At 40.3% G+C, this 16,420-nt stretch overlaps 1 protein-coding gene across 3 annotated transcripts in view; it reads right to left on the bottom strand.

Annotated features, from left to right (window-relative positions):
* Window positions 1–203: 203 nt before the first annotated feature.
* Window positions 204–16,420, bottom strand: part of TMEM200A (transmembrane protein 200A) — a 79,683-nt gene continuing 63,466 nt past the window's right edge. For all 3 annotated transcript variants that reach the window (XM_043457272.1, XM_043457271.1, XM_043457270.1), the window contains one exon: window positions 204–3,150. In XM_043457272.1, the coding sequence (XP_043313207.1) occupies window positions 1,659–3,134 (1,476 nt within the window). In that variant the 5' untranslated portion in view covers window positions 3,135–3,150 and the 3' untranslated portion in view covers window positions 204–1,658. The remainder of the gene's footprint in view (window positions 3,151–16,420) is intronic.

The following is a 16,420-nucleotide window of genomic DNA, read 5'->3' as shown; positions in this document are numbered from 1 at the left end:
ATAGCTTAATTCAATAGGTGGATGGACCTAGCTCATTAATCTAAATAAAATAAAAATTTAAAAAATGAAAATAAAGAAGCCACAGCACCCAGTGCAGATGTTAGGGTATCAAGTGCCTTCAATAGAATGTATCTGAAAGTTTGAAAAACAGTACTTTAAGCAGAAATGTATTTCATTCAAAAAATAATAGCAAGAACACACACTTAATATTAAGACTGGAGGTTTATTAAATGCTTTATCATAAAATATTAAGCCCACACTATTACAATACACAGGCTTGATGTTCTAACAAGTAACACTGTGCCTCAATCCAGGGAAGTTCGTGATGCCAATACAAGGTGGAATTGTGGGGAATTACGAATACAGAGATATCTTCCTTTTCCTCTTCTACAACTGCAATACTGATGTTCAGAAATGTTTACACATTGAGAAAAACTTGTAAAATTTCCTGAGTGTTCCATTAAACAATTTTTTAAAATTAGGTTACCCTAATGGGAAACATGAAAATTTCCTGGTGGAAAATCTATTTTAATATTTATTATCTTCAATAACTGAGAACCATAATCCTAAATATTTATTATACCATAAGAAAGTCTTTGGAATTATCATAAGGCTTTCTAGAACAAGATAAATTTCAAGGCAACGTACCAAGGACTAAATTTTCTTCAACCACCAACTTAGTGATATGCAAAGATAAAAGAAATGTCAAGGTTAGCTGATTTTCTTCCAAATAGCAGGAACTAAGAAATATTAGGGGAAAACAAGGATGTAGGAATGAGTGGATATTAGATGAGGAGAGAGATGGCTAGGGAAAGGTACTGAGACTAGTTAGCATTTACTAGCATATATTTTCATTCATTAGTCAACATTTTCTTCGTATATATAATTATTTCAAGATAGCACTTCTAAACACTAAATTGGTTCATTCATTTTTCAAGTCAGTTGCAAAGAAATTTCAATCCAGAATATCTAAAGTTAAAGCTAAGAGCATTTTGATACTTACCCCTAAGAATATCTGGCATTCTCAGCCATAGCTCTTGAATACATGGTTTCTTAATAAAATATCACTAAAATAGAACTGATGTTGAAAAAGTATAACCTACCGAGAGCTCAGGGTACTAGTCACAACCAACTTTACCAATTCATATCAGTTACTCACACAGAACTAAACAAATTTAACCAATTCAATTATTTAGCTTGAACAGAAGCCAGATATTTTGCCTTTTAAATAATTCAACCAATCCTAAAGCAACTTTTCAGAAAATGACACCTAAGATTTGCATTGAATTTATACTTCCAGTCCACACTTTGGTACCCTGGCTTTTCTAAACTAGACACTTTGCTCTATGTGTGATCATCGATGAAAGAATTTTAAAGTAAAGAAAAGGAACTTTAATTTGGATGGAAGTATTTTGTATTCATATTAATAAAAGAGACCATGCTTTCAGAAAAAATAAAATTATATGTAGTATACAGAGTACTGCAATCATAAGTAATCCAAACATATAACCATCTCCATTACACAGTTAAGCATCCAGGTCTAATATACTACAAACCATTTGATTTAAAAAGGCTTGTAACCAAAATTTTAACAAAGAAACACCAGTGAAAATAGGTTTAAAATATATATCCTTGTAAGATAACATATGTTTTCCACATTAAAACCTTGTTTCAGAAGTTCCCCGCTTCAAGTTGTTACTCAAAAACTCATCATGTTCAAAACTCAAATTATTGTGAGATCTTGAGATCATAAGAAGCTTCTCTTTATTAGTAAAGTCTTTCTTGATTGCAGCTTGGGGCACAAGCAGCCTCTCCATTGGGTCCTCTTTGTTCTCTAGTTTCATATATCCTTTGCTGTTGCTTCGATCCAACCGAGGCCAGCTTGGATGTTTTCGTTGTTCTGCCTGAACGGTTAACGTGGAGTGACCCCGCTCTAAGTCTAAGGATTTTGAGTGTGATGAGAGCAAATGTAAGGATGTGTTGGAACCAAACTGTCTTCTAGCAGCCCCAGGAGACAAGAGCTGTCCAGCTCCAGGTCCAAGGGCCACAGAGGACTTGTACTGACTTGACAACGACTCCCCAACAGAATTATTCCTTGGGAGCATCAGACCAACTGGCTGGAAGGGCTGGCTGGGATTGGGCAAAGGGACCATAAGGGAGTCCATTGACAAATTCCTTGACCTACTTTTGAGGTTATCACCATCCTCAGTGATGTTATCTATACTGGGCTCATCAATCACACAGTTATTAAGTTTGATCACAGGTAATGTAAAAGCGCTGATGGACGATGACACAATTGACTTGGTTTCACATTTCTTAGGGCCACTGGTTTTATCATCAGTTGTCTTGGAAGGAGGTGGATAGAGGCCACAAACAGAGGCAGAGCTGTCAGAGAGCAAAGGTGGCACAAGATGCCCCAAACTCTTACTTTCATTCACCACAAGCTCATCCTCCTCGACAGAGCTGTCCATCCGAAAACTGCTCCTGAAACCTGAGAAAGAAGCAATGGTATTTGCTGCCAGTCTCGAAGCACAGGAGTTCCCATTCTGCTTTACTTCTGTTTCTCCCATTAAACCAGTGTAGATGCCATTCATGTGTTTTTGCTCCTTGATTCTCAGAGTGTGGATGTCGATGACTGTGGAATAGATGTCCCTCATGTGTATGATTTTGGTTTCTTTGTCACGGTTCTCGTGAAGAATGGCATTAGCACAGATGAAAATGAAAATGCCAATCCCCATTGTGAAAGGGCCAAGCATTTTCATTTTATCAGAATGCAAATGTTGCTCAAAGAAGCGAACCACCACACCGCCTTGGTTCCGGATGACCTGAGTTTCGTTTGTTGACAATGTTGTCTCAGCATTGATAAAATGTTCTTTTTGAGGCCAATATCCAAGGACTGCCATTGCAATTCCTACAATGGAGATAAGGACTCCTAAAATGAGGAAAAAACCAGATGGGGAATAAAGCCGGATTTTGCCTCGAACAACCACAACATCGGCCCGAGGTCGACGCCTGACTGGTTTCTTCTCCTGGGCAGCAGGCGACGGGCTAAGGTTGACATGATGCTGTGATCTGGCAGAGTCTTGCCTTTTCAAGGCGGCCAGGCCAGTTATCACTCCACCAGTTGCTATCATAGCTCGGTCTTTTATTCTGGAAAGAAGAGAAAAAGATGATAAATCTATGTTCTGAGGTACGCTCATCATTTCAGCAAGTGTTTCTATATTTTTGTTGTTGCTGTTTCATGTAATGCGATAGGGCAGAAGAATGTATTTTTAATCAACATAATTTGGGTAGAAGTTTTACTGACTAATATAAAATTCTAGAGATTTCCTTTTTTGGCTAAATTAGTGTTTCTATTATTAAGGAAATGTGAGCTCAAGGTACATTTTCCTTAAGTAACTTTATCAGTTAAAATTATATTTTATTGCCTAAAATTATAAAACGGTTTACTGGTCACAAGATACACATATTCTCTTTTGTTTCTCTCTCTCTCTCTCTCACACACACACACACACACGCACAAACACACACCCCATCCTTCATTATCTATTATTTTAAAGAAATGAAAATATCCAAAACACCTAATAGGCCCCAAACAAACCTTAGGTTTACAAATAGAATACATTCCATCAGCTCACAGTTCTAAGATTACTCTTACAAAAGTCACCCATGAACTCTCAACTATCAAATTTAATTTCTCCTGCTCAATTCTCATCTTCCTGATTGCTCTGTTTCCATGATATTTCCTGATCCCTCCTTTCTTGAAACTCGCTCTTGTCCAGCTTTTTGATGATACTGTGTCTTCATGACTCTTTCCTGACCTCACTATTTCGATTTTGGCTTATTTTTCCTCACCTAAAAGTAGACAAGCTTCCCCCAAGTGTCCTGTCCGTGGCCATCTTCTCTTTATGCTCTCCCTTCACATTCATATTCCCTCCTACACCTTCCACTATTTCCTTAATGCTAATGAGTCCCAAGTCTGTATTATGAACTGTAGCCTGAGTTTTAGTTTCACATTTCCAGCTCCCCACTGGGGAACATGTTTACATACAGTCTTGCTTCTCCAGCAAAGTTGAGGTCCCCCTCAATCCCATACCAACAGGGGTGGACTCACCTTCTACCCTACCACTTGACTTGTCTGACTCTTTCAATGGCCTCAGTTCTTGTGCTTGACTCTTCATAGTTTTCTTTAAGTCCTCCTTTTCTTCTGCCTCTTATCTTCTAATCAGGTTCTAAATCCTAAAAATTTTCACTATAGAATGTCTCTCAATTCTACTCCTTCATTCCCATCCTGCTCTTCCCTGCTTAGTGCTGCTCTTAGTAACACTTACCAGACTATTATAATAACCTCCCAACTGGTCTTCCAAACTCCATTTCTCTTCCTCCGCAATCAAGCTTAGACTAATTATCTAAAAATATGGTTCTGAAGTTGTTTAAAGAGTGGAAGAATAGATAAAATATTTCTCACTACTCACCAAAGTTTTAATCTGGGTTTTCAGACCCATGGAATTTAGCTTCATCTCCAACCACTCTCTTCCAGTTACATAGAACTAATACCCAACCATACTGCCTATACTCCATACAGTGTTTCTGAGACTTCGTTAATAATGCTTCATCTGTCTAGATCCTCCTTTACCTGTTTCGCATATTTCACATATTATCCTCTGGCTAATCTATAAAGCTAATATTCCATGTCTTTATAAAGCCTTCTCTGGCTAAGCAAATCCCACATGAGTTCATGCCTCAAAGCATTTTAGTAAATTTCCTATGGCACTCACCATATTACAGTGTCTTAGTTCTTCCACTACTTGTGGTCAAACATCAAGTTTAACTCTCATTTTTGTTACCAGAAATATTTGATATAATACCGTACACATAGTTAGTGTCAAGAAATATTTGCTAAAATGCTCAGTATGGGAATAATATTTCTCCTGAGATTTCTGTATAACCACAGGATTACTATATTAACTTTCTTAGTTTAAAATTTGAACAAATGTAATGCCAAAACAAAAAGCAACATTTTGTGAGTTGGTAAAATATTTGTCATTACTTGTAATGAATACTTCTCAAGCTGCCAAATCTGGTAGTAGAAAACAGAGAATATTTTAAGACCCGCAAGGTCTCTGGCAAATTTCTACAAGAGTTTCTTCATGGTATCAAATTCTGTCTTGTGAAATCAAGCTCTCCTTTTGGATTTCTATTTATGATTTCTGAATTGTGTTTAAATAATGTGGTGGTGGATGGTACCTACAGTTTTAGTTAGCTGAACAAGCTGGTGAATAAATCCAGCCTTCATTGGAATTACAGCTTGGATTAAAATAGTTGAATGTTGGAAGAACAAACCATAATCTAACCCACAGCTCTAGCCTATGGAGTTTATCAAAGTATGCACACTACAACTGAGGATATCCACTAAACCTTGGGTAAAAGAAGGCTTGTCCATCTATGTTTTCTTGAACCAAATACTAGTTTGGGTGTTTGAAAAAAATGCTTAGATTAGATAGCAGCCTTCTAACTCAGTTATTTCCATTTAGGAGGATAAGGATTTAGTCTGAAATCTTTCTGAATAGAATGAAAACAAGGGCAAAAGGTTTGCAACTGGTTTGAAAGCAACTACGGTGACTTCCCACTCCATATTACATTCCTAATCCTCCCCAACTTGTTCAAACATTGTCTCCTTATGATGCCATTTTCTGTTCCTGAAGTTGATAGAGGAAAAGGGGCTGGAAGAGAAAAAAAAATATTTTGAGAAATACAGATGAAGAGAGGAAGGTGGAAAAGAGCAGTGAGGGACTGGGTTCTTTGAGGAAGCAGCAAAGCTTGTTAGGACAGGAAGAAAAAGCACAGGCTGGATAACAGTGTGACTGAGAGGAGGAAAGACACCTGAAGGAGTACAGAAATTAAGTCCAGAATGAGGGGAAAATAAAAGCTCACAGACCACCCTGACCAGCCAGACAGAGGTACCAAGACACCCAAGGATCAGCAAGTTCAGGTTGGATGTCAATGTCCTCCCTCAATTCCAATCAAAACAATTCAACACTAAATGAGCTTCTTTCAGGACTCAGCCCCAAACTGACCCTAAAGGAAAAGCAAAAGTGGGCATACTCAGTCACTGCTTCAAAGAGCTTGAAAGCTAATGAAGGGGCTGGTATATCTACATAGAACAGAATGTGGTAACCCCTAGAATAAAAGTTTCAATCAGGTAGGATTTTTACAGCAGGGTTCATGCAGATGAGAGCATTCTAACATTCATCAGAGTGAAAAAAGCAAGTGAAAGGCATTTCAGATAAGGTCAAGAAAGAAAGGCTGGGGACAGAGCTCTGGCCAGCCTCAGCACCCGGGGAGCACAGCACCCGGGGAGGGACCCAGGCTGGGCTAGAGAGACGGAGGGCCAGGTCTTCAAAGGTAGCAGTAGTCATTCCCAAATGCTGGAATGCTAGACTCGTGCTCAGTGGAGTTAGAGGAAGATGCAAAGTACATTTGTTGTCGTCTTAGGAAAATGAATCTCAACTTGTACATGAGGGATTGATATTGGAAAACCATAGTTCAGTTCAGTTCAGTCGCTCAGTCGTGTCCAACTCTTTGTGACCCCCATGGACTGCAACATGCCAGGCCTCCCTGTCCATCACCAACTGCTGGAGTTTACTCAAACTCATGTCCATTGAGTTGGTGATGCCATCCAGCCATCTCATCGTCTGTCGTTCCCTTCTCCTCCTGCCCTCAATCCCTCCCAGCATCAGGGTCTTTTCCAATGAGTCAGCTCTTCACATCAGGTGGCCAAAGTATTGGAGTTTCAGCTTCAGCATCAGTCCTTCCAATGAACACCCAGGACTGATCTCCTTTAGGATGGACTGGTTGGATCTCCTTGCAGTCCAAGGGACTCTCAAGAGTCTTCTCCAAAACCACAGTTCAAAAGCATCAATTCTTCGGGGCTCAGCTTTCCTCATAGTCCAACACTCACATCCATACATGACCACTGGACAAACCATAGAAACCTAGTGAAACTGTAAAATCTAGAAGCAGTGAATACACAGGCTTCGGCAGCTTCAAACTGCACTGTCAACTTGATCCAAAGTATTCAGCATACACACAATAGCCTAAGTCTCCTTGTTTATTTATTCTGCAAAGCCACATCTCCTCCATTCTGCATTTTACCACTTTTTTTTGGCTGGAGGTGAAGGGATGGGAGAATAGGGATCCTGTGAACTACAGTCTTCTTACCATAACAAGTCATAGCATCCTTCTAGGTTTTAATAATAATAATAGTAATAATAGTTAACACACTGGTCACAGTCAGGCACCATTCTAAATGCTTTGGTACAAGAACATATTTATTATCACAGCAGTTCTGGAAGTGGACACAATGATTATGGTCTCTATTTTGCAGATGAGAAAACTAAGACTCAGAGAGCCTAGGTAAGTTGCCTAAGGTCGCACAGCTCAGAGGTGTCCACGAAGCCCGTGCTGTTACAGAATTTGAGATGACATGGCCCTCCACATTTGCTTTCACTTGAGGTCTTCTTTACCTGCCCATTTTCCTTATTTTGATTCCTGTTTCTATCAGAACACCAGGCCCTAAAGAATGCTTTGTACCTTTAGAGCAGTGATTGCACGCTCAGTTCCTCAGTTGTGTCCTTCTCTTTGCAATCCCATGGACGGCCCACCAGGCTCCTCTGTGCATGGAATTTTCCAGGCAAGAATACTGGAATGGGTTGCCATAGCCTTCTCCAGGGGATCCTCCCAACCCAGGGATGGAACTGCATCTCCTGCATTGGCAGGATTCTTTACCACTATGCCACCTAGGAAGCCCCCTTTAGAACAGTGACTATGAACCAACTGACTTCCATTTCCATTTTTATCAGGAATAAATGAGAGTGAAGGTGTATCCTTGGGTGAGCATTGACCTCTCACCTCTGTCTAGATCCCTTTCTGCCTATGAAGGAGCAGACTCAGAACAAACCAATTACCACCCCAACTCTCCTCCTTTCTCTACAATCCTGGATAGAGTAGGGCTGGGACTTTTCTCAAAGATCCAAGTGAAGAAGTTTCCTACAATGAATTTCACTTTGTTAACCTGGGCACAGAGTTTTTTTTATCCATCTCTCTGGATCCAAGGCTTCACCCAAACTTCTGAAACTTGGATTACCCCCTGTGATATTCCACTGGAGACCTCCTCCTAGGTGGGCATTTTATATTTATATAGATATTCATTCAAGTAACTAGTAAAAACTGGTATCTGGTACTATAGTAGATATAGGACTCAAAATATGCATCCTGGCCTGAAGAATATAATGATTAGCAGATATTTTTTAGGCAGTAATTCAACTAGTTATTTTAAATGAGTCTAACAAGAAAGTCAGCTACACTCAGTGCTTCCATATTCTCCCAAGAGATGTGATTTTGTGAAATGACAAGCTGATAGATATTCTTGTGTAAATAACCCAAAACAACAACAAAAAAATTAGTTTGGGTTAACTTTTAGCTATATATCAATTATCCTATTTTTCATTCTCAGTGTTCATAAATCAGTTACAATTTTGCTAGCAAAACTGCTGGCTATCAGGGTCAGCAGCTTCAACTTCACACAACATGCTTGCTTTTTCACTGTGCAAACCAGGATGCTATTGGGTCATCTCCAGGCCTTTGCGATCATACCCATTCATTGGAGATCTCAGAAATCATCAGTAGGAATTCAATCTTATTGGCTCCCTTTCTCGCTAGAGACGCAGACTTTTGCATTGTTTCAGGGACTCCATTACTGTCTACTCATCACCTTGAGCTCATATCCTCTCCAGACCATTTTTATTCTACACATCTCAGCCAAAAGCTTTCTCCTTGACAAAGAAAATTTCTGCCTGTGTGTTACATATCAGCACTACAGCATCTCATCTAACCATCAGATTTATCCTTTCCTGTTCTTGCTCTGATTGTAATTTTAAAAACCTTATTTTTGTTGTCCTTTACTCTTTTTGTTTTTTTCACAAGTTTAAGCACATCCTAGCATTTGCTTTTCATAGCCCTAAATCCTGTTTTTAATATTTACGCCGTCATAGAATTTTATTCCTGTACACTTAAGTCTTCTGCTGACCATACTGACCTACTATTTTGACCACACATGAGCCTACTATCCACCAGATGTGATTCTAGATGCATTCACATGCTTATATCTGAGGTAATGGTAAGTAACTAGATTTGGAGAGTTAAAAGCTTTAGAAGACTCTGAATCCGGACATTCCTTCTAGCCAACTAAGAACCAAGAATGTTGTCTAAGATCCAACAATGAAATAGCAGAAAATAAGGCTGTAATTCAAGTTTTCCGACTCCAAGTCCAATGTTCATTCTTGGTTAGGTGCCCTTTCTTCTATTATTTTTCATGCTATCTTCCAATGCCTCACACAGTATCTAGAATGTAATAAGTGCTCAGCAAGTTTATTTGTTGACTGTAAACTGCCTTGATGAAAGCTTAAATACAACTGAAATATGCTGGGTACTAGGGACACAAAGATAACACTCAGTCCCTGATTTCACAGAGTATGGAGTCCAGTGGGAACGCAAAGTATACATTTAAAATTGAATGAATGAATGAACAGTTCTGATGGAGTTATAACAGAATGCTCCTCCATACTATCTGGAAGAATCAGGGACAGCCCAGGTGGGATGCATGAGACAAGTGCTCGGGCCTGGTGCACTGGGAAGACCCAGAGGAATCGGGTGGAGAGGGAGGTGGGAGGGGGGATCGGGATGGGGAATACGTGTAAATCTATGGCTGATTCATATCAATGTATGACAAAACCCACTGAAAAAATTAAAAAAAAAAAAAAGAATCAGGGAGGCTTCCAAGAAGCAGCAGGTCATGGACACCTGCTGCATCAGTAGGAGTTTGCTGCACAGATTCAAAGTCATCATTATTTCTCACTGTTTCACAAGGGTCCTTGCTCCATGGTATTTCTTCATCTTCTCAGCTGAAGTCTGCCTATTATTTTAAATATACTTGATATCGTCTTACTTTTTTGTTTGAATTTTTATTCTTATCTCAAGGCTTAACAAGTTGCCAGACGGTGAGGCTATCTGCCAAAGGGAAGTAAAAATTAATCTATGCCTTCAGGACCAAACAAAAGCATTATATAAAAACCCCATGTGGTATCCACAAATGTGACAGATGGAAATATTTTCTGTTCAAGCTAGAACAGTTTTAGGACTTTCTTCCCTGTAGAGACATTTGAAACTTTTTTAGAAGAGTATTTCTAATCTACATACTTCCTAGAGTTGAAAGAGAAAATGCCTATGGGTGACTGATAGCTCAATCATATTAAAGTTTAAAAAATAAGGATAGAATAGGAATCATTTTTTAATGTGTAGCATAATGGTTTTGCACATGGGCCTTGAAATCAGAAAGACAAGAGTTCACATCCTTGCTTCATCACTTGATAGCCATGCAATTTTGGGCATGTTGTTTTAAACTTTTCCTACATTGGTTCCTCCATGTGTAAAATGACAAAATCTATCCTGAATACAGAGGATACAGTACACTGGTGGCAGAAGACCTGAGGGAACTTGAATCCCTACATATCGCTTTATCTATCTGTAATGAGGGAGACCTGGGTTCGACCCCTGGGGTGGGAAGATCCCCTGGAGGAGGGCATGGCAACCCACTCCAGTATTCTTGCTGGAGAACCCCCATGGACAGAGGAGCCTGGCAGGTTCATAGGGTTGCAAAGAGTCGGACACGGCTGAGCGACTATCCTTGAAAAACTGGTTCATCTTTTTGGAGCCTCGGTTTCCTTGCCTGTAAAATGAGGCTAATACCTATAGGGTTGTTAATAGGCAGAGGAAATAATACAGCTCAGTGTCTGGGAGCTAAGGTCTACATCAGTGATAGCATCTGTGTCTGACTTTAAGATCTTCTTAGGGATAAAGCTAAGTTTTATACATACACACACACACACACACACACACTTACACATGCATAGGCTTCCCTGGTGGCTCAGATGGTAAAAACTCTGTCTGCAATGTGGGAGACCTGGGTTCAATCCTTGGGTTGGGAAGATCCCCTGGAGGAGGGCGTGACAACCCACTCCAGTATTCTTGCCTGGAGAATCCCCACGGACAAAGGAGCCTGGCGGGCTACAGTTCATAGGGTTGCAAAGAGTTGGACACGGCTTAGAGACTAAGCACAGCATATGTGTGTGTGTATATATATATATATATATATATATAAACTGTCCACTATAGTGTTGTTTAAAGTAACTTATCAATAAACAGTAGCTATTATTATTAACTCATTGTTCAATATTATTAACCCTTTCATTGCTCAGGTAGGCAAACTAAAAACGTATTTTAATATATTGAGTTAAATAATTAGTGATGGGTCACTGTACATGGGAAGGAAATTATGACTGCAAGTTTGTTCTGGGATTTACAGTCAAAAACTATCTGAGTGGAGTCTGTGTATTTTAGTGGCAGAAGCATTAATAATTTGGTAGTTGCAAGAAGAGTGGAGTGTATATAAGAGAGAGACAGGTGGGAAATATACAACCAGAAGAATAAAGCATGATTTCCTTTTTCAATTCATTCTATTTGTTGAGATTTAGAGATATGTCTGTGTCAATAAATAATATTAGCAATGATAACAAAGTAGACAAACCCAAACCAGTTCATCTGATATTTTTACTTATTTAATGATGCAATTAAATCAAATGCCTGAGTAATCTGATCAATTCTGCAAGCACCATTCTGTTCCCACTGGGACACCTGAACATAAAACAGATTGAAAATGAAGAATATGGGTTGGGAATATGAGAACCAGGGAAGATATTGCTAGAAAGTGAAAATGTAAGAAATGTGAATTTTGTGACAAGAAGTTTAAGCTGTGATTTTATGTACATTCTGAAGACCTTTGCTGGTCTGCCCTGGCTTCTTTATACTTAGTATAGTTCAACTTCCACATGAATGCTGGAACTAAGGGCATATACAGAATTTTTTTTTATAATTATCAACAAAATACCCAGCTATTAAAGATAAAATGTCACTTTATGGTCAAGTACCTTCTAAACATACAGAAAATGCTAAGAATGTAGAATGCACTTGGAAATCTATATGTATTCTTTGTTACTGATGCTTCCATAACCTGCTGGCCTGACAAACTATAAACTATGGACCTAACCCAATTATGAGCTGTGTAACAATGACATGGGACAATTCTCTCCAAGCACTACAAGCCAGGAAGCCCACAGAACACAAGAATCTTGAGGAGGCCAAATAATAGCCCCATAATGAGCTGTTAGGTAAAACCCTGCGGAGAGCCAGTGGGAGACATTTTCTGCAGGAACAGAAGATATCAGAAACTATTTTCCCCAAAGTAGAAATATACTTCTCACCCTGGACCCCAGTTCTTCAAATCTGAACATGTTTTACAAGGATTGTAATGACCCATGTTCACCGCACTTCCTGGCAGGTGTGAACCTGGAATTGGTGTAAAGAAGCTATCACTAAAGAAGTCACAAACGTAACTAAGGTGCAGAAAATTAGCTGAGATATGACTGGAAAAAGTGCTTAAGTATCTAAATCACAAACTGGACCTGTTATATGGATCCCTCCTCTGCAGGAGAGCATACCTGGTAACTTCACTTACAGGTAGCGTGACCATGCTTTTGAAGACAGTTTTGGAAAGTGAGACTCTAAGTAGTAGTAATGTCCTTTCCAGTGATTTTAAATGCCTGGAAAATCCAAACACGGCTTGATATTCCTATGGGATGAGGGGGAAAGTTACAGTGCACTAGGAAGTTTCAATTCCAGTTGCTCCACTTTGAAGCCAGTATCTTGTGTACATCTATCAGCTTTGTGTGTGACAAAGGTGTGCCAATACCATTAACAAGGCAAAAGGTTTTACCTTCTTCTCTACTGTAAAGAAGGAACATCTCTCACCAGAGCAAAAACACCATTTAAATTAGAGGTGAGCCATGTCATCCTTCGGGCTTCCCAGGTGGCGCTAGTGGTAAAGAATTCACCTGCCAACGCAGGAGACAAAAGAGACGCAGGTTCCATCCCTGGGTCGGGAAGATCCCCTGGAGGAGGGCCTGGCAACCCACTCCAGTATTCTTGCCTGGAGAATCCCACGGACAGAGGAGCCTGGCAGGCTGCAATGTATGGGGTCACAAAGAGTTGGACACACATGTCATCTTTTTAATCCTCAATAACAAGATAGTACATCAAATTTCAGTAGCTCTAAGCTACATAGCATTTTTAAAACCCTAGAAAAACACTAAGGAATAGTTCAAAGTCCATCATTCCCTCTAGAGAACTTACTTATTTTTCCCATTAGTAAAATCGGAGCAGGGATGACTTTCAGGCAAGATAGAAAGTGGTATGAAGAGAGGCCTTGTGAGGGATGGCAAGATCACACTCTTGACTCACACACACACACAAAGCAATCTATTAAGCCTGGAAATACAAAAGTCCTTCAGCATTTAGAGGATATCTAACCAGGAAGGGTTAATTTTGAATTCACACTGAATCTGCTTCTGTGATTTGATCCCTAATCTAGCCACTTTTGTTACCGTAGACTTACATCATGGCTTGCCTCAGGGAGACAGCCTGACCCTGCCCACCCGTGAAGGATTGTATGGAAGTGAAACTAACATATCCCCCTGCCTGAGGTTTGCTGCTCTAGGAGTTATCTGCAAGAATTAAATGTGTTTTTTTGTTTGTTTCCTCACCTCCCACCCCTCTCTGATGCATGAAAGAACCAACCATCCAGGCCCTGAAAAGACGGTTATTTTGAGGCTCTAGCCTGCCATCTTCTCTGTCAGCCGGCTCCCAAATAAAGTCCCTTGGTCTCAAAATGTTGTCACAGATTTATTGGCCTATCCTGTGGTGAGCAGAGCAAGACATTTTCCACGGGTCCTTTAGAGAAACGCTGCTAAAGGTGTGTGTGTCAGATGCTCAGTCGTGTCTGACTCTTCGCGACCCCATGGACTGCAGCCGGCCAGGTTCTTCTCTCCTTGGGGTTCTCCAGGCAAGAATACTGGAGTGGGTTGCCATTCCCTTCTCCAGGGGATCTTCCCAACCCAGGGATCAAACCCACGTCTCCCACATCGTGGGCAGATTCTGTACCATCTGAGCCACCAGGGAAGCCTCTGCTAATGGTAAACGTATTTAAAGAAAAGGAGAAAAAAACCAGAAGGCAGTGGGGATGCATGTAACTATTTCTATTTTCGTTTTCTTCCCCCTCTTCTCCTACTTGTACAGGTTGGTGACAGGCAGCAAGGGGAATTGGGGAAAACAGATTTTGAAGCTTCCAGCTTCAAAAAGTACTCGGTGCCCAATCTGTCTTTCTCTCATCTTCTTTATTTGGGAACTACTTGTGCTCAAGGTATTATAAAAACCCCACAGTACAAAGTAAAGAGGAAATCTCTCCCACTCCTGGTTTCTCTAGTTCCCCTTCCCAGAGGTAAGCCCAGTGTTGGATTTCTCATACCACTTTCCATAGAGAGGGAGAATTTTTTCTCATTTGGTTTTTTAGAATTGATTTAGACAAGCCGTTCATACACCAAAGAAATCAGCTCTCTAGTAGTGATACGGTGGCAACCATAGTTAATTTATATTTTTTACTTTTTTGGATTATATCTTTAAGCAAATAAAAAATTTCAGTTGTAGTGGCTAATCTTATCGGACATGACTGAGCGACTAACACACACAACACACACACACACACACACACACACACACACACAACCTTATCGGTATGTTGATTCATGGCCTTGAGGCAGGAGGTAGATGCCCCCCCACCCCCACCCCAGGGTAAAGCAGTTGGAGATTCATTCCCTGTGGAGGAAGCTCCAAGGTAAGGATGAAAGTGGAAGTGAAGTCACTCAGTCGTGTCCGATTCTTTGCGACCCCATGGACTGTAGCCGACCAGGCTTCTCCATCCGTGGGATTTTCCAGGCAAGAGTACTGGAGTGGGTTACCATTTCCTTCTCCAGGAGATCTTCCCGACCCAAGGATTGAACCCAGATCTCCCACACTGCAGGCAGACGCTTTACTGTCTGAGCCATAGCAGGACAGTTAAGGGAGGCGGCTGGGCCTTGCCCAGACCACATATCTCTCATTCTCAAGTCAGAAGAGCCCCCTGACCACACATGCAGAAAGGCTCCTTGTTGGTCAAAGGGGCGTGATGTCAAGAGACGCATGCACACACAGGAGGATGCTGAGATATACCAAATATGGACAGAGCCGTGCTATGCTCAGGCACTCAGTCGTCTCTGACTCCGTGACCCTGTGGATGGCAGCCCGCCAGGCTCCTCTGCCCAGGGGGATTCTCCAGCAAGAACACTGGAGTGGGTTGCCATGCCCTCCTCCAGGGGATCTTCCCAACCCAGGGATGGAACCCAGGTCTCCCGCGTTGCAGGTGGATTCTTTATCGACTGAGCCACCAAGGAAGCCCAGATATGGGCTGTGAACCAGGCAAACCAAAATGACTGGCCAAAGAAAAGTCAGAAGAAACGCCCCATATAAGTGATTTAAACTTCCACGAGGGCACCTCTCTCCCTCTGTGTGTGAGTCCACCCGTGTCCTGTGTGTCTATGCACATGCACTATCCTCTCTTTTCCTCCTAATAAATTCTTGCTTCACTACTTTCCTCCCTTGTGGAAATTCTTTTCTGAAGGACCAGGGCCCTTGTCACTGACCACTGGTCTAGTGGCTAGGATCTGGTGCTGTCTCCAACACAACCCAGTCTCAATCTCTGCCTGGAAAGCTAAGCTCCACTTCAAGCCATGGCAGGTCAAGGCCACCTGCGATCAGCCTCATATAATTATTAGAAAGATCTTCAAGATTAGATTATATTTTAAAAATTTCCCATATTTTCTTTCAATAATTCTGTGTTCCAATTTTCTTCCATTTTAATTTTCTAATGTATCTGGAATTTCTTTTTGTGTAAGAACTGAGATAAAGATCTACTTTGTTGAACAAGTAACCAATCTCTCCTTCCTTAGTTTAAAATGTTACTTCCATCACATATTAATTTCATATATTTGTATTATATACCAATTCTCATGTGCATATGGGTCAATATTAAGACTTACCATTTTGTCCCATTAATTGGTCTATTAATTTGCCAGAACCAAAATGATTTAATTAGCATTTGTATTAAAGTGTATATTTGAATATCTGATAAGATTAGCCCATTCTCATTCTGCTTAGCCAAAAGTTTCTTGTCTATTATTACATATTTTATGTTGCCTATGAACTTATGAATTTGATTTTTAAAAATCTGGTTAGTATTTTTATGGGATCATGCCAGAGGAAACTTGGCATTATTATATCACTGCAGCATTTTATCTAAAAAGTTTTATGTCATAGCTTTTACAAACATTGATCTTTCTTATCTTTCATTCCTTTTTATTTCTTGGAAATTTTGTCA

This window comes from Cervus canadensis, chromosome 33 (assembly GCF_019320065.1).
Source record: "Cervus canadensis isolate Bull #8, Minnesota chromosome 33, ASM1932006v1, whole genome shotgun sequence".
NCBI lineage: Eukaryota > Metazoa > Chordata > Mammalia > Artiodactyla > Cervidae > Cervus > Cervus canadensis.
Note: the sequence above shows the minus strand (reverse complement) of the source record. Positions and strands in the feature narration are given on the sequence as shown.